Genomic DNA, 22,491 nt, shown 5'->3' with positions numbered 1-22,491 from the left:
CCGTAACTCTTTGTGGGGAGGGAGGGGTCCCCAAGGGGTCACTGAAGTTTTAGGTCTGAGATGCCTTCTCCCAACATGCCCCTCAGGGAGAGCCACCAGTGCAGACAGCTGCCCAGTCCCACCATGCCCAGGTGTCTTCCTTGCTCTGTATAGGACGACTGTGCCTGAGAGTCCAGGAGGCTCGCCTGCAGCCTGCCTCAGGCCTCCTCCTACAGGATATACAGCGAATACGATCCCTGCAACAATCGCACGGCTAAACACACACACATACACATTCCTTAATTCTTTCATGTGCTCACCTTCTCCCTTCCTCTCTCCAGTTCCCTGAGCTAAAAGGCAAGAGTTCAACACAAGATTTTAAGAAGACTTGAAAATGCCCAGGGCGAGGCAGCAGGGCTCGGTGTTGTCTCCTCCGAGGCTTGGTCACCCGGGACTGCTTCTGCAGCCAGAAGGCGTCACAGGTGTTCTCTGCACATCAGATTGCTCCGTCTGGGCAAATCTTTGGACACCAAAGTAACGTTCAAGCTGTGTTTGGGTTTGAGGCTGTCATAGCCTAGTTCTGCCCAACACTATTAATAACTGTCCACCACTCAAAAACAAGCTATTGGAGACTAAAATGATCACATCATAGAAACTGAGAACCATTTCTAAGCAAAAAAACCAAACCAAACCAAAACAAACTGGTTTTGTAAAACCCGTCACTACTCACCTCATGAATTAGACACTTGTCTATGAGCTGTAAATAGGAACTTATATTTTCCTCATCAGGTCTGGAGACCAAGAGCTGTGTGCACACTGTGAATGAAAAAGAAAAGATGAATTAGAAAAATGCACCCCTTTCTAATCTCTGGGACCTGCCTCTCATCTGCCTTCAGGAGCAACACTCTGAGAGGCATGTGTGTCTGCAGCTTTATGTAAGGCTCAGAAAAAAGACCAAGAGCTCCTCATTCCATGGAACTTAAAGGTTCGGTCACCATGGGAGCCCTTGCCTTGAGACGCCCCTTGGATTATTTCCAGTCATGCCATTCTATGTGAAGCTTTCTGCAATAAGGCACTTGGTGAGAGGAAGAACACAGCAGAGAACAGTAGCATCCTGAGCTCGGTCTTTGAAAGTGGCTGTGAGGGGCTTCAAAAGCATCCAAGCCCCCGACACTGTCAGAGAGAGCAGCCTCCATGATTTTATGAATGAGTGCACACCCCTCGCCAGGTGCAGAGGCAGTGGCGTTTGTGTTTGGAGGAACGAGCTGGCACCTCCTGCAGACGGGGAGGTATGTGGGTGTGCACATGTGCAGGAGGCCTGCTACTCACTCCTCAGAGGGTTGCTTTCTCAGAGTGATATGCACATTCATGCACACACAGGCTCAGGCTCACCTACACACTCAAGTCAGTGCTAATTAGGATGGAGCAGAGTTTGTCTACGGGTGGAGTACACACACGCGCTGGGTTTCTCATGGCCATGTTAGTGTGGCCCATTCAGAGGGGACGAGGCCCCGAATTTCATGGTCGTGTTTACAGGGCCACAGTGGAGATGGGTGGACAAAGGGAGTCGGCCAGAGTGTAAGAATGTCTGACACTCAAGGAGACCAAGCTTGAAACCTGGCATCATACTTGATTCCTCTGTCCCTAACCCTGCATGGGCAATCGGTCACACAATCCCATTTATTTCTTGGCTTTGCACGTAGACTTTCAGCATAGCATTGTTTGTAATAACAAAAACTTGCAAACCACCTCACTGCCACAATCGAGACTTGGTTAAATAAATTACAGTTTATGCATACAGTGGACTAGTATGCCACCTTTAAAAAATGAGATGTGCTATTTGTGTTGACTGAAATACTGTTAAGTATGTAATACTTTTTAAATTTAAATTTGATGCTTTGTTTTTGAGAGACAGGGTCTCATTATGTTGCCCAGACTGGTCTGGAACTCCTGGGCTCAAGCAACCCCCTTCAGCCTCCCAAAGGGCCAGGATTATAGGCATAAGCCACTGTGCCAGGCTATAGTATTTTTTAACAACCCACCAACCTGTAGAAAAGAATGTAAATAAGGCCTGCGTGTGTGTAAACGTGAATATGCATGTGCTTACGTGTGATGATGAAGTTTCTGAAAGGATATCCCCAAACTTAACAGTGACTATCCCTGGGAATGAGGATGGCAGGGATTGGGGTGTGGGGTGGGTTTGGGGTTTTTCACTTCCCACCAGTTTGTGAGTCTGAATTGTGTATGTTGAGTGTGAATGGGGTTACAATTTCCTTTAACGTAGACTATGAAGACGCAGTGCCACAGCAGTGTGGGTCTCGTGGGAAGGAGGGCGATGCACCGCGTGTTCAGTAGCTCCTCCACTTGGGCTTGGCAGAGCTGTGTCTTCACCCGGGGAAATCTGTTCTAATCCAACACAGCTAAGTGGTGGGTGGGGGAGCGTGAGGGCCCACCCTGGCCATCAAGCTCCAAGGGAAGCTGTGAGTCATCTCCTCAACCAGATTACTATGAATTTAAGTCTTTTTTTAGGACAAGCCTTAAGGTGGGTGGTGGAGGGGTGGGGGTTGTTCTTACTGCAAACTTGGTTTTTTAAAACAGTCTGAAATATTGGACAATAACAGAGAAAAAATGGTTTTCCCCTTCCAAAGGAAAAGTGGTGGCATTACCACGTTAAAAAATAATCAAGATGTCTTGTAAGACGCTCAATCAAGCATAAATTATTCTAATGGTGGACATTTTCAAGGATGTGGAAATAAGGGTCTGCCCCCCAAAGGGCAGAGGGTAGCCTGGGTGGAAAGGGCCGCTCTTACCCAAAGGACCAGGCTGTGGATTCTACCCTCCTTGACAAGTGTGCACCCAGCATGTATGCTTGGAGGGACTGTGGGAAGGCCTAACTTTAGATACTGGTGTCATCCCTCATTTTTGTACCACCTACTTATGAGGCATCTACTATAAGCACTGTGCCACAAGCAGGGCACTGAGTGGCTAGTAAAACTGGTGTGACAGCGCTGCAGACTAATGAAGATACAGTCAAGCAGACAGACAATTATGATCCAGTGTGAACTGGGCTAAGACAAGGAAAGGAAAGGGGGACATGGGGCAGGTGAGAAGGGGTACCTCTCCTGGCCCAGTGGATCAGCAGGCTTCCTGGAGCATATGAGGACTTAGGTAAGACCTGGAGGAGGAGGAGGCATAACCCAGGTGAAGGGAATGGGGTGAGGGCAAGAGTGTTCTAGGCAAGGCTGTCACATGTGGATGTGCAGGCTGTGCACTGCACAAGTGCATGCCAAGGTGAGTACTAGCAGTGCTGTGTCAACCCAGACAGAGCGCCATCTTGTAATTCACATGAAGGCTTTGTATCAACTAGTAGGGGCCTAGGTTCTAAGCAGACGGGAGGTATGCACAAACGCTCAGAAGCCAAGAAAATATGCAAAGTTTTGAGAACTCAAAGATAGAAAGTCTGGAGTGTAGAATGGAGGTGGTAAGGGCTGTGGAGGTAACAGGAAGGGGCCAGATGACTCGTGACTCTTTAGGTTTGGATTTTATCACCATCACATGAAACTTAACCTTGTTCTATCTTGAGCTGATAAGAAGGCACATGTGGGTGATGGAGAGACTGCAGGGTTCAAATTCCAGCCCTGCCATCAGCTGTGTAAGCTCAGGTGACCTAATTAGCCTGCATCCCTCAGTTTCTTCCTCTGTAAACTGGAGTAACTTGGGGACTAAGTAAGCTCTATAGGTAAAGCACAGAGAACTGTGTCTGCCACAGAGCAAAAGCTAAACAAACACAGGCCATTTGTACTAGAGCATTTCGCATGGCAGGCCAGCTCTGAAGAGAGAATATAAACGCAGACACGGGAGAAAGTGAACAAAACAGTTCTATGCCAGGAATTCTCCAAACCATGGCCGCATCTGAGAGCACTTTCAGTGGTGAGGACAGGCCACTGCCAAGGCTGGCATCCTTCCACACAGGGAGATCTTTGGCTCTGGCTAAAGGCCATCTGTGCCCCTTCAGCTTGTCACTCATTTTCTGCCACTTTTGCTTTAGGGAGAGAGTGAGAAGCTGAGTGAGTGGTTTGTTCCTGAAATCATCTTTTTTCAGACTCCTTCCCACCTTCTTCCCACAAGGGTCCAATAATGAGCACTGTAATAAAAGGGCTGGCATCCCCTGGTCTGAGGGAGTTCGAGAGAAAGGAGCCAGGGTTAAGAGGAGGTCTCGGCGGGTCACAGTGTTTGCAGTTCAAACCCAAAGGCTTAACCTCTCTGAGCTGCACTTTCCTTATCTGTAAAATGCAGCTAATGATGTCTACTTGGACAGGGAATTTATCCCGCACCCAGGGAAGCCCTCAGGAGACTGTCGCTCTGGTTAGTGGTATCGGGGAAGAAAAAAAGAAATAGGTGAATCGGGCTCTACCTTTCCCCATGACGCGTGTGAACTGCCCGGGGAGGTCCCCCTCCGGCAGGGGGGCGACGGCCAGCTCCCCGTCGCAGCTGCTCAGCTGGTGCGGCTGGAGCCCGCCACTGGCACCAGCCGAGGGGGTGGCCGTGGCGCCGGTGGCTGTGGCCCCATCTTTGCAGTCGGGGCTCTGGCTCTCGGAGCCCATCAGTGAGGACTGGTGCGGGGCCTGGGGCTCCCGGCGGCGAGCCTCCGGGGTGGTGCTCGGGGAGGTGTAGGCCTTGATGGGAGTCAGGATCATCTGGTGCAGCTCCTGGAGCGGGATACGCAGGCTGCCCCCCTCGATGATGTCCTGGACGGTGACAGCAGGAAGACCTCCGTTAGGCTCAGGAAGAAGGGTCGTCCACCTCTGTGCCTGCCCTCCCCTGCCCTGACCTCTTACAGGATTCGGGGCTGCTGGTACCCGCATCAGAATGTTTTTGGGAAGAGGGACCACTTTCATTTTATCATTCTGATATTGGCCCAGGTAGAAGACTTGGAAAATACAGACAGGTATAGAGAGGAAATACACACCTCTGGAAAATCCCACTATCTAGAGATGACCACTACAGCAATTTGGTACATTTCCTTTTCTGGCTTCCTTGGTGTATTTCCGTAAAATGTAGTTATACATTTTACAGTCACACATTTTAGAAGTTGTACAACAAAGTTGAGTCACATGGTGGCTTTGTGTCCCGTGCATGCTTTGTTTTGGATGAAACAGCCCGTTCACACACACCTTCACTCAGCCCATGGCACAGGAAGCACAGGGTAGTGATTAAGAGCAGAGACTCTGGGTCAGAGGCTGGAGTCTGAATTCTTGCACTCCCAAGTGACTCTGGGCAAAGGCCTTAACCACTTTGTGCCTCAGTTTCCCTGTGTACAAAATGACCACATAGTAGCTGCCTCATTGCCTTTAGGGTTCCCCAGGGAGTTGACACCGGCCATCAGGTAACTATATCATGCCAGGGGCTGTGTTACGGGCTGGGGCTGCCGTGAGGGGGACACTCCTGGAGAGGGTGACATTGGTACAGGGACCCAAATAAGCATGGGCACGAGGATCCTGGGGAGGAACGCTACAGGTGGAGGGCACAGGCTCTAAAGTGGGAGTCAGGAACAGCAAGGAGGCCTGTGATGTAGCAGGCGGGCAATGGTGTCCTGTCAGCCACCTGAGCCTGCGCCTGGAGGCCTCAGGCCAGGGCAGAGATGCTGGAATCTAGTCTAAGATGGGAAACCAGGGAAGGTTTCGAACAAGGCAGTGACAAGTTTTACAAGGATCATTCTGGAGAGGAATATGTATAGACTCTAATATTATATATGTATGTCTTTATGTGTTGTATAGTAAAATTGGATCATTCTGCACATTTGGTTTGATATACCAGGCAATACTTATTAAAAAAAGGAAAAAAAAGTTGATTCTGATAGATATTTCTCTCTGTGCTAGATGCTCGCAGAGGCCCAAATGCTTGTGGCTGGGAGTGTGGCTGGGGCTCGGGGGCCTGGGGCCCTGGGTGGCATGGTGGGTGGGGTGGGCCCTCTGCAACAAAGCTGCTTCCCTGTGTTTGTGCACATAAAGGTCTTCCTAGGACCCGGAAAGGATATAGACAATTCGGGCCCCGATTGCTAACAAAGCATTATTTCTTTTATTATTTTTTTTTGAGATAGAGTCTTCCTGTTGCCCAGAGTGGAATGCAGTGACACGATCTTGGCTCACTGCAACCTCTGCCTCCCAGGTTCGAGCGATTCTCCTGCCTCAGCCTTCTGAATAGCTGGGATTACAGTATGTGCCACTATGCTCAGCTAATTTTGTATTTTTAGTAGAGATGGGGTTTCACTATGTTGGCCAGGCCAGTCTGGAGCTCCTGACGGCAGGTGATCCACCGGCCTCGGCTTCCCTAAGTGGTGGGATTAAAGGCATGAGCCACCGCGCCTGGGCTGAAATATTTGATTTTCTGAGAGCTCAGAATAGCAAGGGCATTTAAAAAAGCCTGATGTGTGAGTATCCAATCCATTCCTGGGTCCTCTCTTACCAAGAACACTTGCTTGATGGTGTCAGGGAATGCAAACATACGAAATATGATCATTTCTGCACCCGAACCTTTCCAATCAATAGATCAGAAAAAGGAAAGCTGAGGACGGCAACCTTGGACGTGTGTATTTCAACTGTGTTTCAACTGTGGGCAGTGAGAACACCAACAGCCACACCCTGTCACTGGCAGGAACCTGCTTTGTTTGGCAGGAAGGGGTGGGAAGTGGAGCCTGGATTATGCCTTAGCCTACTTGGCACGAAGGGTTTATGAAGGAAGTGAAAATTTAATTAGCTACCAGAATTGTCTCTCAAACCTGGCCAGGGCCACTGTCCAGATTATTTTAGGGGAGAAAGTCCTTTTTTCTCTTAAAGAGGAGAGTTTCTGCATCTGCCACCTTCCTTCCACACATGGCAGATGTCTACGCAGGAGTCAGGTGTGCCCCGATCACTCCCGGTTTCCTTGCTGCCGCAGTAAGCCCAGCCATTTCCCAGCATCTAGACACTACCATGCAACCTGCTTCCTTGATTTGACCTGTTGATGTGGCCAGGACAGGCACAGGGAGGTGAGCTAGCTGACCTATACCAGGGGAGCACCTACCACCTTTTCTGATGGGATTTTGTGCTGAGGAGGGGACCCCTGGACCCTTCGTCGGGGTCCTTTCAACCATCCAACCAGCCCCTGGGTTGTGGGGGACACTGACTTCCTTGTCCAGCCCCTGACTAAGGAGACTAAGGAAGGTAAGGGTCAAGAGAGGGACGAGGCTTCCCTATGAAGAGGGGCTAGGAAAGCCAAGCTGGGGTGATCACATGTATCCCTGCCAGGCCATCCTATGCAGCTGCTGTCAATGGGATGAGCAAATGCATGCTTGGGACACTCTGTCAATCGCACCAAACCCCTGCCTGCTCTTGTCACATGGCCAGAAGGTTTCTCCAGCTAGTGGTGGGAGGAGATTTTGGTTATGGGAAGAGCCTTCAAACAGGAAACATATACATGACCCATTCAAATCTTTTCTGATTCTTCTACTGGAGGCAACCACACCAAAAAAATAAAAATAAAAAAAGAAACCAGACATAGTGAATAATATTGGATACTTCCTATAAAATATAGCTTCCCAGGAATCACGTGGAATTTTGTGTTTTTTTCTCCCCTCATAAACATCAAGCCATGTCTCAAAGATAACACTTGGCTTACAACCAGTTGGCCCATCCCCTGCTCACGCCGGCATCACTAGTACGGCACTGTGACCAACAGGTCGTGTTCCTGACACCTAAAAATGAATTCCTGAACTCAAAACAGAGTGCCCAAATTGAGAAAGAAACAGGGAAATGGCTGGAATGCAAATCAATGTAGCACCTTTGACTAACTGTGAGAATTAATTCTCCACATTGACAAAAAAAAAATTGGGAATCCACCCAACTCTTTGCTGGTCCTTCATACCGAAAATATAATCCCACATGATAAACACCAATAGCCACAGTGAAGTTGTTCATTAACCAACATGCTGTTACAAAGCCCAGGAGCTCCTTTGAGAGCAGACAGCGGGAAGTCGGGTCCACCATTGACCACAGCCATCACTCAGTAGAGAAGCGGGAAGGAAATGACTTTCTGGCTTATACCAGCCCTGGTGTGGCTACTTGGGTCTTGGAGGAAGGCTGGTTCCAGTGCCTTTCCTGGGCACATGACAACAACCAGCTGCAACCCATTTGGAAAAGAGAGATTTGAGCAGCCAAAGTGTCGCCAACACTCATGCGATGTGTCTCTAGCTCCGTCCTTCCCTTTGTGTAAGAGAATTGGCATTCTCACATAACAGACAGGACTCCTATATCTAGTGCATCCATTCTTTCTCTCCTTCTCTCATACACCCATCATGAGAGTGCATCAACCTGCGCTGTCATCAACCAGGGACTGCTACACACTGGGGTTCAAAAACACGTCACAATCTTTGCTCTAAGGTGCTTGCAGTTTCTGGGATCCACATGGTATGATGGGCATCAGGGCAGGGAGCTGTGGGAACACGTAAGAGGGACCCCTGACCACCACTGCATGTTTCAGGAAAGGAGAAACAAAGGATGACAGGACACTGTATGTGGCCAAGCAGGGCTCAGGGTGGCCACAGACGAAGCTGAAGAGCTTTTCCAAGTCCTTAGCAAACAACTTGCTAAAGAGTTTGGACCCACTTAAGTTTCTTTTTCTTAAAATTGGATACTAGCCGCTTTCCTGATTACCTTCGGAAGTTTGCTCTAAGGGCCAAATCCACCAATAGGGGTGAAACATTTTTAAAAAGTATACAGTGCACCTTACTAGTATAAGGCATTATTACTCCAGAAATATTTAGCATTTAATATTATCTGCTGTTTCTCTGTAGTAGTTGATAGAATTGGGGACTCCGATCTGAACCCAAGAGGACAAGATCTGGATGTGTTTGAAGAAAAGGCACAGGCTTACAGAGAAACATGCTCTCCTCCTGTAAGCGGTAATAAACAGAAGGGGGTGAACGTGTGAGTGTGCGTCTATTTCCTTTCTCCATGCCAGGGACCAAACGGCTCAGCTTCACAGTTTGAGAGTGAGCTGTAAAGGAAGGATGATGAATAAAAGCACGTGGAAACATTTTCATTACTTTTCATTACTCAAGATAAATATCGAAACATCTGCTCCAGTGGCCATTCTAATTCTCCTTTCCTACCACCTATCCTGAGAAGTCTACAATTCTGTACCCATGGCCCCTCACCCATTCACACCACCTGGCTCATGGGCTTCTGTGTCTGTCTCCTCCCATTCCCCTGAAACTCTTGTCATCTTGGAATAGTGACCTGCTGAGGGCCAATTTCAGGAGACAGTGTTATGTCTCCATTGTACGTGATGCTTCCATGTCACCTGGCGGGATTCCTTCCTTCGAACACTCCCAGCCTTCTGCGAGCATAGCCTGTATTAATGGTCAGCCCCTCCACATCTTATGGTGCTCCTCAAGGCCTATCCACACTCTTGACACTTGACACGCACTTCCGGGAGTACCTACTACCAGTTACACTCAGACGATACACAACTGGGCCTTTCAAACCTTGTCGGGCTCCTGGACCCTAGACCTGCTCTTCTGGCCACTGACTTGCCATTTCCACTTGGGTGTCCCACAGGCATCTCAAACTCAACCCTTCAAAAGGACCTCCATTTCCCACACCCACTCCTATCTTTTCTGTCCCCGAATGCTGTGACACTCAAACAGATGCCTCGCCACAATCACTAGAGTCCCCCTAAACGATCTCTGTCCTCCTCCCCCATCCTGACTGCCTCTATTTTGGTTCAAGGTCCCATCAAGACTTTCTATAGTTTCCTAGTGAGTTTCCCAGCCTGCATCCGGCTCCTCTGAAGCCTTCCCACCTCATCACTGCACAGCAGTCTATGTCACCTCAGGCAGATTCCCCCACCTGCTGTGGTGACACTGACCAGACTGGGTTGTGAGATCATATGGTGCCATGTCTAACTGTCCCAATGCACGTCCCCAGCTCCCTAGGGCGGGAACCATGTATGACTCACAGTTAACCTCCAGTGGATGGGGCAAATTGAGTCCCAGGCAGCTGCTTAATAAGGGTTCAGTAACTGAACAAAAGAGTTCTGGACATAGAGCTCAGAGGGCCACCACCAATTATGAACTAACTATGGGCGGGGCCCCAGCTATCTCCTTAGAAATCTATGTGAGGTAAGAATATGGGAGGCAGGCAAGGGCAGATCACTTTTTTTCCAACAGCACCGTCAGCCCAGCGGTGTCTGGAAATGCCTGAGAAACAGCTGATTTGAGTCTGCCACTGGTGTCGTCAGTGGTAACGGGTTACAAACAACCCACTCCCTTACAAAGCAGGAGAGGTAGGGGTTCCAGAGAAGAGACAGGAGGGCCAGAGGCTGAGTCCTCAGTGGATGCCTGAGATTCCTTCCCACCCCCTCTCATCAGCTCATGCAGGGACACTCAACACACAGGATGTCCAAACATTTGGGTGTTCTGCTGCAAGCTCAACCCAGTCATCTGACACACATAAGCGCTCCTCTCTCACAGAAGTCAGACTCGATAAACTCACAATGTCTTTCCACTTGACCACTGGCTGCCATCACACTTCGCTCTGCATGTGGCATCTTTTTTACTTTCCCATTCCAGTGAACAGGGAGTCAATATTATTCTAGGTGCAAAATCTGGGACACAGAAAACGTCACTAACTTGTCAATGGCATGTCAGGGTCACCCTTGCTACCCGGCTGCCAGAGTGTTCCCCATGCTGACTTCTGCCAGGCTGCAGGGAATAAAGCTAACAGTAAGTTGTCTCCCAGGTGGGTCTGCTTCCTCAGTGATGGAGGATATGAATGAATCCTCAAGGCTGCTCCAGCAAGAAATCACTCCTTTACGCTAACGCTTGCAATCAAATCCTTATGCAAAATGTTTTCTGTACTTTCTAACGAAGAAAGAGTAAGTTGGCCTTTTGAATGTTCCCCCAAAGAGAATGCGTTCTCAATTGAAAAATGGCAATAATCACTCAGACAAGCTGCTTGCTCAAGGAGGTAGCATAAAATTAAAAACAACAACAAATAAACCTCAGGTCCAGTTGGATAGCTCACTTGCAATTTGTAATTTGTAATTCACTCTAATTAAGAAGAGGCCTTTAATCACAGATGTGCACGTGAGAAGCCTCTGTCTGTCTATCTGGCCAGAGGTTTAAAAAGAAATGTTTCTTATAAAGTTATATACGGTATGTATATTCTATAAATATACATATTATATGCATTAAATATAATTTTATATAGCATATATGAAATCATACACACACACCTTTGTGCACCAGATGAAAACTTCCCACTCCATTAAATGTTTACATGCTCACACAGCTTGCTTTAGCCCTACGTTCCTCAATACTCCGTCCCCTTCCAAAACCCGAAAGCTCCCTGGGATTACTAGAAGAGGTTACCTCTCAAGCCCTGCAGGTTGCAAATACCCACAGAACTTCCCACCCACCACTCCTGCCTCCCAGTACCCGTGCAAAATAATCCCAACCCTGAGGCAGAGGCCATGCTGGTTCACTTGCGTGCGGGATGGGCCTGCCCTCCTTCAGATCTTAGATGAAATCATGTAGTCATTAGGTCCTAAAAATGACATTGTTACCAGGGGAGCATCCAAACACAAAGATAAGAAGAGGACCTATGAAGGCAGCAAACAAAATGGGACAGTAGGCAGCTGATCACCGCTTTTTTGTTGTTGTTGAGATGGAGTCTCGCTTCTTCGCCCAGGCTGGACTGCAGTGGCACGATCTTGGCTCACTGCAACCTCCGCCTCCTGGGTTCAAGCAATTCTCCTGCCTCAGCCTCCCCAGTAGCTAGGACTATAGGCATGTGCCACCATGCCCAGCTAATTTTTTTTTTTTTTAATTTTCTTCTTAGTAGAGACAGGATTTCACCCTGTTGGCCAGGCTGGTCTTGAACTCCTGATCTCAAGTGATGCACCTGCCTCGGCCTCCCAAAGTGCTGGAATTACACATGTGAGCCACCACGCCCAGCCTGATCACTGCTTTTGATGTTGGAATAAGCTTTTTTCAGCATTTAGCATTTTTGAGATGATTCCTATCAGAGTCACAGGGACCCATTCTGTTGTTAAGTGAAAGCCTGAAATTATTCTCGAGAGCCAACTATGTCTGCCTGCCAAATGCCTTTGACCCTCCCTCTCTGCAGTGTACCTGCTGGTGTTTACCACTCTGCGGGCAGCTGTTCTTAAAACAGGCCCTCCCTTGGGAGGACAGTGAGACCAAAGCACACTGTGGATTTCCTACCCCGTTTGGCCAAGATTTCAGCCTCTGATTGTGAACTGAACACCTCACCGATCTCTACAAATGTACATAAAAAGGGTGCATTTGACAGCACGTCATCAGGGTTCTAGGACAGCCGGGCAAGGCAGCCTGGGCCCAGGGAATAAGCACACTGTGGCATCAGGTTCCAAAGTAGCATGTCCAACCAGGAAGTTTCACTTCCAAAGCATTCCCGTTTTCTCTGACTTTGGTAAGGAAACCGCATGATACGCTCGAGAAGGTCTGTTGAAGACACTTCCAATGGAGAATTTTCCTGGTTCATTTTCCTATGATGAAAGTGGAAACTTTCCCTCATCCGATAACTTACCCTTTCCAAAGACTTCAGGAGATTCTGTCTTTCTTTGAGCTTCTGAATACTGATGACAATTTTGTGTCTTGCACCTTTGGTAACATTCTGTAATTAAATAACAAGTTATATTTATATATCTATATTTTAAAACATATTTTAAAGAATCAGCTTACAGATTCTTGGAGGCCTTTACCGTCTTCTTCATTCCTCTATGTTCATGGGCTCATCAATATCCACTTATCTCTCTCATTAGTATTCATCATCATAAACCTCCTCTTACTAAATATTATTATTATTTTTTGAGACAGGGTCTCACTCTAGTTACTCAGGCTAGAGTGCAGTGGCACCATTTCAGCTCACTGCACCCTTGACCTCCTGGGCTCAGGTGATTCTCCCACCTCAGCCTCCTAAGTAGCTGGGACTACAGGCCACCACACCTGGCTAATTTTTGTATTTTTAGTAGAGATGGGGTTTTGCAATGTTACCAAAACTGTTGTCAAACTCTGGGCTCAAGCGACCTTCCTGCCTCAGCCTCCCAAAGTGCTGGAATTATAGGCGTGAGCCAGCATACCCAGTCATCTTCCTAATTCTAACTCCATCTGGTGACACGTTTGTCTGTGTCTTTTGACCATGCTTTTTATCTGCATTCATATCTTTCTGTATTTTAGAGAAAGATGCAGAACAGCCAATTATTCTACCCAGCATGAAATTTCTTCACAGTCTTAAAAGATAATTTTTAAGTCATGCATGCTTCCTTGTCTCCAGGCTTTATAATTTCAGTCCCTCTCAGTTTCCCTGAAGGTCCCAACCCCATACAGAAATTCACGGCTTTCTCAAGCCTTCCCTGTGAGAAGATGAGCAGCCCAGCAGAGTCCACATGGAGTGTCATAAAACACGGGGAATTTCTGTTAGTTTGCAGCCCATCTTTTTGTTTCTCTAGGGAAAACTAGAATTGAAAGTTACTTAAATCCATAATTCAGTCATCTCTTCAGGTGAATGATTAGGATTCACAGTAAGAGCTGTGGATTTTGTTGAGCCTAAGGATTTAGTTCAATAGTTTTTGATAATAGATCCTGCCAATTTCCTGATAGACATCCCTTTCTCACATAAGGTCTCTAACGCAAACGTCTGGTGACTTCTTGCAACTGTTCCATGGAATTCTTCTTAAACGAAAAGATGGAAATATCAACACCTGTACTACAAGAACTAAGACTCAAATGACAAATGAACCCTGTCTCTAAGATGAAACACTTGGGGTGTATTTCTGTTTACCCTTATCTTTGAGTTCGAGTGAATTAAATTACTCTGAAAAGTTTGTGCGGGCCTCTGGCTTTGCCCTCAGTGTCAATTATTTGTTTTTTTCCTCAAGTTGATCAACTGATGACTTAGATTTTTTTCCTCAACTCTGACCGAAACATAGCAGTGCTCTTAGAAACAGTTTTCATCAATCCCTAGGATGTCAAGGAGCAATCAAGATCCAAAAAGAGGTGGAAGAAATGTTAGGAAGTTGAGATGAGTGCCTTTCGTTCTGAGAATGTGCAGTGACTTTGGGCTTTGTGTGTCTCTACACTGGGAGTCCGCCAGGCCTGTGGGGTCAACTGAGGGTACTGACTAAGCATGGGGAACCGGCGATCTGTGGGGAGGTGTCCGTCCACACCAGCCATGCCCAAATGGTACAATCTCCTCTTCCTCCAATGGAAATATTCTTAGCCTATTCAGACCATCAATTCTTTTAAATCATTGCTGAAAGGAAACTGAGGCCAATGTGAAATATGCAAATAGCATTTTAAACAAGGGAAACAAAGACATTGGTCAGATCCATTTACTCACACACAGCATGGCCGGAAACATGCTTAGTTTCAGGGGTTCTGTTGACTGGCCTTTGGCATCCACGTTGGGGAAAGATGCCTTAGAAGGAAGGGGAACCTTTGTCTTTTTATGACATGCAGAAGGGAAATGAAATCTGAGACCTATGGAAATCTCATTCTCAGTGATTATTTCATGTTAAAAGACAAAAATATTGTGTATAATTTACTGCAATTTTAACGAAGACTGGCCCGAACATGACTTTTTAAAAATGTTGGGGCGGGTTTGAGGCATGACCTGGTGCTTCTGCTCACCAGTCCAGTTAGAAGCTAGCTGGTTTGTAACTGGACTAGACAATAGACAATGGATCTGTCACTTCCCAAACAAGCCAAGCCCTGCTCGGGCAGAAGGAGAGAGAACGGGAAAAGCAAAGGCAGGGATGGATATTCTTTGTGGCATGGTCAGATATAACTCCTCCTAGGAAATTCCACCGATTCCTCCCTAGCACCTGGAACTTTCTAGTGTGCTGAGGTTATGCCTTTTCACACCACTTGCTCTCACCTTCATGTTCCTGCTTTCTGCTTGTCTTCCATCTCCTATTGGACTCTGAAGACAAGAATCCACCCAGCCTTACTCACCATGGAATGCTGGGCAGCATCCCACAGTTCCCAGGATAGGGCAAGCTACTGTGTGGGCATAGGTATGGATCTAAACCAGGTTGTCCAGGCCTTGAACTTCGGGTCCTGCCTGGGGCACCTCTCAGGGAACAGTCACATCAAGCACATACCTGCGCCTCCAGCTGGCACTCGGTGAGGGCCATCATCTCCTCATAGGTCATCTGGGAGAAAAGCGCGGCATATTTGTGCAGGCGGAGGCTTTTTAGCCAGGCTGGAACATCTGTGGCACAAGTTATGCAAGAGACGTGGGGAGAAATGAAAGGGAATGAGAAGAGGTGATGAGAGATGTAGGAACAGAGAAAGGAAAGCAGGGTGATGGTCAGAGAAAAAAAAGAAAAAAAATATACCTTTATGTTATTACATATTTAATTTGAGCTGAGATGTACAAGACTCAGGCTAGCCCTGACATTCCTACTGGTGGGCTCCTTCATTCTACTTAGGCCAGGGGTACTAACTTGGGGTCCATGAGCTTCAGGGAATTCAGAAATTCCTTAAAGTTATATCCCGATTTGTGAGTAGGTGGACAGTTTTCTGGGCAGAGGGCCATCCATAGCTTCCATGAGATTCCCAAAGGGGTTCATGACCAAAAAGATGGCAGAGAACAGCTGCCTTAGCTGGACCGTTCATCGATTTGTAGAGAGCTGGCTTAGAATGACAGAGCTACAGGGGCAGACTATGTTCTCAAGATAATTCCTTTGTACATTCAAGGCAGATTTTCACACACAGTTTTCAGCCACTCCCACAGTGATAGGAAAATAGTGGTCACTAATTCCTAGCCTGCCTGTCTTCCATCCCCTATTGGACTGATCTTTCCCCGTAAAAAATGCCTCCCTATATATACCTGAGGGCATCTTTGACTTTTTACTTGATTGTCAACCAAAAGAAAGGCTCAAAGATTGGCTGGGCCACAGAATAATGGGAGTTCTAAAGTGCATCTGAAACAACCCCCAAGTTTGGCATTCTAAAGTTAAGAAAAGTAAATAGTAACTGTATTGAAAATCCACAGGAGAACTATTACCTTGTGAAATAAAAACAAAAGAAAGTATTTGCCCATATTCTTTAAGTCAGAGTTTATGAGCTGATAGGATCTTTGGAAAGTTTCCAGAATCATCTTCCCTCCTCCCCGAGGGAAGGTTAGCAGGCTATGTTCTTAAGAACTAGTCATTAAGCCTAGATCACAGAGCAAGTGTGTGGTGAAATGGGAACCAGAGCCCAGATCTCCTGATTCTTAGCTCTTTCCCATAATGTACCAATTCTTGTAAAATAAGGACCAAACAGCCTACCAGTGGCTGAAAAACAGTGACTGCAAAGTACTTGGAAATGCTAAAGCACTGGGTCAACGTTATTCCTGTTTTTTTCGAAGTATTATCCATGATCAACCATGTTGACTGCAGGAGTCTACCAACTGCTAAGTGCTTTATTCTGAGGCACTGACCACACACATTCCGAAACAAGCGAGAACCTTCCACTTTTTCAGTGTTTAATGTTGGGATTGATGGAAGAGGCCAGGACTATTCTGAAATCAGGCCCTGCTTCCCGAGTGAACCAACTCTAGGCTTAGGGAATGTGGGTATGGGATAATCTCCTGAACTCAAAGATTTAGGTGGGGATGATGGGCCTGGTGAGATTACTTTCTTGATTTGCAGTAATGCAGAGGCCAAGGAAGGGGAATTTCCGGAGAACTGAAATTGTACAGACAATGGCATCTTAAGAACAGACTCAGTTATCTCAGTCTAGAAATCACTCCATTCTGTGCTTGAAAGCCCTTCACTCTGCTATGACAAGCAGGATCCCCTCTGTGCCCGTTATTAACCACCAACAGACAAGGCTTCCCCAAACACATCATAATGACCCCATACATCATCAAACTTAAACTGCAGTTAGAGCAAGAGTCCAGGACATGGTAGCTCAGGAGTCTGGAACCTTCCATCCTGCAACATCCCAGAGCTATTTTACCAGACTTCGTTTTCCACCATGCTTTTATTTCTGCTGAAGGAACGCTAATGCTTCTGCAGAGTGAGTGGCAATGATTTTAACTACAGTGTTGTCTTTCAGGCCAATGGCATGTTACCACCCTGTCACCAGGTTTCATGTCTGCTATTTACATCTCAAAAGTCCCAAGTCACTGCTCAGAAAACTCAATGATCATGGTTCAGAGAAGCCTGGGTAACTCAATGCTGCTCTTGGGCACAACTCATCACAAAAGAGAAGGGAGCAGCCTCTTGGACCAAACTTTCACTGGGTGCCCTACAGCTGAACCGTGCAAAATCCACTGATGATGAACAGAATCCTGAGCTATTGAATTGTGTTGTAAACATGGTGCTTTATAAGCCAAGATGATAACGTGGTGTTTCAAGAGTCGGAAAGTATGGGGTGGGGTGCAAATCCCAGCTCAATCAGGGCTAGCTCCTTTTCTATAAAACTATTTTGACAACTAGAATTGCCCTGGTTAGAGGAATGGAAGAGCCGGCCTCACTCATTTAGTCAAAATGGGGGTCCATTGGGAGTAGTTTTCCTGGAAGAGGCTCCTATCCAACTACAAAACATGATCAGTTAGGCTTCCTCAAGAGTTCCTTCTAGATGCATTCCTGGGCAACGTAATCTCCTTTTGTCCCTGTGTTCTTGAGGCAGGTACAGTACACAGGGACACTGCTTTTAGAGCAAGCATCTTCCCATCTCAGTGCCATGTGCTCAAAAAGCACTCCTTCCTGTAAGGAGAACTGATTAACAAAGAAGAGGAAATCCCAGTTCTTAAGAACACAGCCTACTAAACTTTCACCCTCTAGATTGAGGCACCTTCCCTTGCCAAGGATTAGAACAAACTCTGTTAAAAGAGAAACCAGAGAAGCAAAAGCCTTGACCATTTCATTCCCCTCAAGTCAGGAATTCTAATGACCTGGATGCTTGATTCTGAAAGCTGTTGGCCAGGGATAGACTCAAACTAAAAGCTCAGATTCTTTCCCGTGGTCCAGATGCCACACTGTTGGATGCAATGCTAAGAACCACCTACTGTAACTTCCCATTTACCTTTTACGTTCTGTGAAGCTGTGGGCTGTGGCTGTGGTTGGAGAATGCAGACAAGCAGGGAGCAGCAGAGCTGGTTCCTGCAGAAGCTGATATGTGACTGAAATCATGCATGCCTCTGGCTGGCACACAGCTGTTTCGCTTCCTTGGCTGCTCCTGATGGACATGTCAATGGGGGGTCTCAAACTAGAAAGTCACTCTCTTATACAGTGTGAGAAAGATAAAGATGCTTTTGCTATATGCTGGGCTGACTTCTTTGCCAAGTGTGGGAATCCTGGTATTTGCTCATTCAACATTTATTGAATGCCTAACGGAGCCAGGCTCTGTGAAGACATGACCCTTCCATCAAGGAACTTTTAATCTAGAGAGAATGGCTGACTTACAAAAACTGTAACAGCAACAGGACAAGTGTTGAGTATACGTAATGTTCTAGGGGAGCACAGAACAATGAGCCTTTTGGTTTGCCATAGGGAGTGAGGGGTACCTTCAAAGTACAGTAGCTTGGAGTCTTCATTAGGATGGCCACAGTGAGGAAGTCATTTCAGGAAGCAGGAAGGAAACACAGAGTCAAGAGGGCATTCAGGGTAGAGCAGACGCATGGGTGGATGCAGGGAATGGCTAGAGACAAGGTGGGTCAAATAGGCAGGGAGTCAGATGGCTGAGACAGGCAATACTGAACAAAGACAGTAGGCTTCATCTCATGGGTGGCGAGAAACTGCTGAAACCTGAGTAACAGAACACAATTAGACGAGTATGCTAGGAAGGCAATGACTGTCCATGTAAAGGCTGGCCTGGCAGATGGTGATGGTGGAGGCCAGAAGATGAACCCAGGAAGACCCTGATGATGGCCTGGGAGGCGTGACAGAGGAGAAAGAAAGGATCGAAACTGACAGTACTTGAAGATCAGGGAAGAGCAGGGGGTGACAGAGACAAAGAAGCTGGAGATGACTTCTTTGATGCAGGTTTGGTGTGACAGAGAAAACAGGGGAACAGCAAGTTTGGGGTGAGGAGAGAGAGGGTGAACTCCATTTGAGATCAGCGGGCTGTCAATGCCTTTGGGTTATACAGTGGGCGCAGTCAACCAGTAAAGGTCTTGGAAGAAAAGTCTGAGCTGGAGAACAAGGTTCCTTGTCAGTAGCTCATGGTGGTTGTCTTAGCCACAGAAGTGGGTGAATCTCTCTGGCAAAGAGGATGGGGTGAGAGCCATGGTAGAGCTCTGGGACCAAGCAGCAGGCTTTCAGGGGGAAGTGCAGGAGAGAATGCCAACAGGTGGGAGGTTTCTGGGACAAAGCACCACCGTGCACGTGCACATCAGTGGGTCCCAGTCTTCATCCTTCAGAAAGCTCCTTCTAGACTTGCTGCAGTCCGCACTGATTTGTCTTCTCCTGGTCATTCTTGATAACAGTGCTACGCCACACCCATCTTGTATATGTTCTATACTTGCTTGCTGGTCTTTACCAGTGGGATCCGGTCTTAAATCATGCTGATTTCTATTTCCTTTATAGAATTCAGATAAATCAGCCACAGGGAGGCTGGGTGGTATGTAGAACACTTCACACAGAAGTGGGGCTCCAGTTGGAACTGGGGCTGCTTTTCTCTAATACATGCTTGCAAAAATGGCTGCAAATTTGAGTCAGATCAACAGACCATGCAGCACGTGACTCACAAACAAGGAAACCCCAGAACAGGGAAGGATGGGAACAATATTGCTGAAGAGCCCAATATTGAACACAGCATGAAGGGCAACAAGAAAGGCATCTCTGGAAGAGAGAAACATGAACAGCCTTGTTCCCATGCAAGGGCTCACGTGGAAAGATCAACTCCCATTCACCACAGCAAGCCAGGCTACTCTCGAAAAAAGCTCTCGCCCTCCAAGATATGACTGCACCCTTGGTCTCTAGGGGGAGAAGACGAAAGCCAGCTGAGGGGTAAGAAAGGTACCCACTCTTCACTACTGAAGTGAAAAGGAAAATGTTCCTTTCAAAAATGAAGAGAAGCTTAGCAGCATCATCAGGGTTACAGAAGCTTGTCTTTATTTCTCGCCAGAGCAGAATCAGCAGCCTAACTCTGCTCCAGCCTCTGTGCAAGAGAGAGCAGGAGCCTTGGTCTCTGGCCTTGCTGGAGCTGGATCCTCCTCAGCGTGCTCCTTGATGCCAGGAAGTGTCCATGGAGGCCTCCAGGGAGGCTCCAGGCTTGTGGGAAGCATATATGGGTCCTGGAAGGTGAAAAATGGCCTATTTTGGAGTAAAATACCCACTTCGACGCATTATATACAAAGAGGTCCTAACCTTCTCCCTGCAGTTTCTGTTAGAGATGATATGTCAAAGTGCTGTTTTAAAGCAGCCTGCTTTGTGTCATTAGCAGTAGCTGTGTCCATATCAAAGGCCGCCCTCTGTGTACCTGCTAGGCCTTAAAGCTTCAGAGGAAGATATCTGCTTGGTAAGGAGTGAAAGTTAAAAGTCTCATCAGGGCTCTCAGACTATCTGAGCAGAGTTAGCACAACTCCTGACCCATGAGCACCCATCCCTGCAGGTCACGTGTTAGCATTTGGAAACGGAAAAAATAAAGCACATTTATTCAATACTGGCCTTCCTTTAAGTTAAATGAATTCAAGCAGGCAGCTAGAAAGTCAATATCAAGAAAATCATGACCAGTTTCAATGGCAGCCATGCTGAAACATGTCCCAGCCGCTCATGGAGCTGTGCCACTCCCACTCCGTCACTCAGACCTCTGTGACTCTTGGAACTGCTGTATTTGCAACCTTTCTTACAGAAGTTTCTGACAGGTTCCTTTTTCTTTTCTTTTTTTTTTTTTTTCCAGATGGAGTTTCGCTCGTTACCCAGGCTGGAGTGCAATGGCGCGATCTCGGCCCACCGCAACCTCCGCCTCCTGGGTTCAGGCAATTCTCCTGCCTCAGCCTCCTCAGTAGCTGGGATTACAGGCACGTGCCACCATGCCCAGCTAATTTTTTGTATTTTCAGTAGAGACGGGGTTTCACCATGTTGACCAGGATGGTCTCGATCTCTTGACCTCGTGATCCACCCGCCTCGGCCTCCCAAAGTGCTGGGATTACAGGTGTGAGCCACCGCGCCCGGCCTAATTTCCTTTTTCTTAAAGAGGATCTCACTTCTCCATAGTTTTACTATTCTCATTCTTTGAGAGGCAGAGGTTCAAAGGTCTACATTTCAAAAACAACTCAAAACACCAAACCAGCTATTTCAGAGTAGACAACCTATTTCCTGTACTATGGAGAGAAAAAGTTCACCTAAGTTTCATCTAAGGAAAGAGTCCTTAGAAAAAGCAAACAACCTATGTTCACAGTCAATGGCCCCTCCACTCTTAATTGCTATTCCATCAAGGTTCCTGGAGCCAATGGTTCCCTTTTCTATTTTTATCATGTCTACATACAAATAATGCATCAGTTTCAATGACTTCCGTATTTGTGTGTTATCATAATGTTATACATCATAAGCATACCCAGTTGGTGTTGATTCATAATGGTGAGGCTCAAGCTCACAGCAACAGAAACAGAGTGCTGCTCTCTAGCCCTCTTCACACAGCCGAGTACAAGAAAGTCACAGAGCTCCTCGCCTCCGAGAAGCCCAAATCTATGGCCTTTTCTACCCAGCTATCTGGAATGAAGTCCCCCAGGTGAAACTGGCTTCAGGTAAGTGTACTATTACGCTGAAACTGTAGGCGAGGAGAGGAAGTCAGGGCTGTTGGCAAGGCTGGGCCAGCCAAGAGCATGGTGCACTGTGGGGCCCAGGCAGGGGCTTGCACACCTCCACTGGAATGTTCCACAGTTCCCACACTCACTGGGCCCCATGCTGCCCGCCCCTCATTCTATTTCTCCTCCTCTATGCCCCTTGCCTTAAATGACACTGTGACTTATCCAGATTTCCGAGGCAGAAACGTGGGCATCATCCTAAATTTCTCCATGTCTATTCAATTGGTTATCAAGCCCTCTCAGCTCTAGTTTGTCAATAACCCCTAATACTCCTTTATCTCTATTCTCACTGCTGCTTGCCTCCATCCCACTTTCTTTTCCCCCTCAATTACTGAAACATCTTCCACCTCTCTGCTGGCCTTCAAATCTGGAATCCCCAGTCCCTTCCTCACTTTGATGTGTCTTCCATTCTGCTTTGAAGGTCATATTTCTAATATATAAACCTAAGCAGGTCATTCTGCTGTAGAGAAGTTCCTTCAACAGCTTTAGGATAAAAGAGAATATCCTTTGCAAGGCCCAGGGTCTGGCTTTTCCCTCTCCAGACCCCCTTTTCCCATGTGCCCTTAACATTCAAGCCATGGGATCCACTTGGTCAAGCTCCCTTGTCACTACGATTTCCTGAATGCTCTTCCCTCTGCATAGAGTGCCTTTCCTTCTCTTACTATTTGGCTGACCCACAGAGCTCTGA

General features: G+C 47.2%; 1 protein-coding gene across 5 annotated transcripts in view; it reads right to left on the bottom strand.

Annotated features, from left to right (window-relative positions):
* The window catches only part of SAMD4A (sterile alpha motif domain containing 4A), a 231,975-nt gene that overhangs the window by 28,886 nt on the left and 180,598 nt on the right, over positions 1–22,491 (bottom strand). For all 5 annotated transcript variants that reach the window (XM_032251116.1, XM_032251119.1, XM_032251118.1 and 2 more), the window contains 4 exons: positions 15,163–15,272; positions 12,588–12,674; positions 4,394–4,727; positions 710–795 (listed from right to left, as the gene is read on the bottom strand). In XM_032251116.1, coding sequence (XP_032107007.1) covers positions 710–795; positions 4,394–4,727; positions 12,588–12,674; positions 15,163–15,272 — 617 coding nt within the window. The remainder of the gene's footprint in view (positions 1–709; positions 796–4,393; positions 4,728–12,587; positions 12,675–15,162; positions 15,273–22,491) is intronic.

This window comes from Sapajus apella, unplaced genomic scaffold (genome assembly GCF_009761245.1).
Source record: "Sapajus apella isolate SASKATOON/1434 unplaced genomic scaffold, GSC_monkey_1.0 scaffold74, whole genome shotgun sequence".
Lineage (NCBI taxonomy): Eukaryota > Metazoa > Chordata > Mammalia > Primates > Cebidae > Sapajus > Sapajus apella.
The sequence above is the reverse complement of the archived record's forward strand: the minus strand, read 5'-3'. Positions and strand labels throughout refer to the sequence as shown.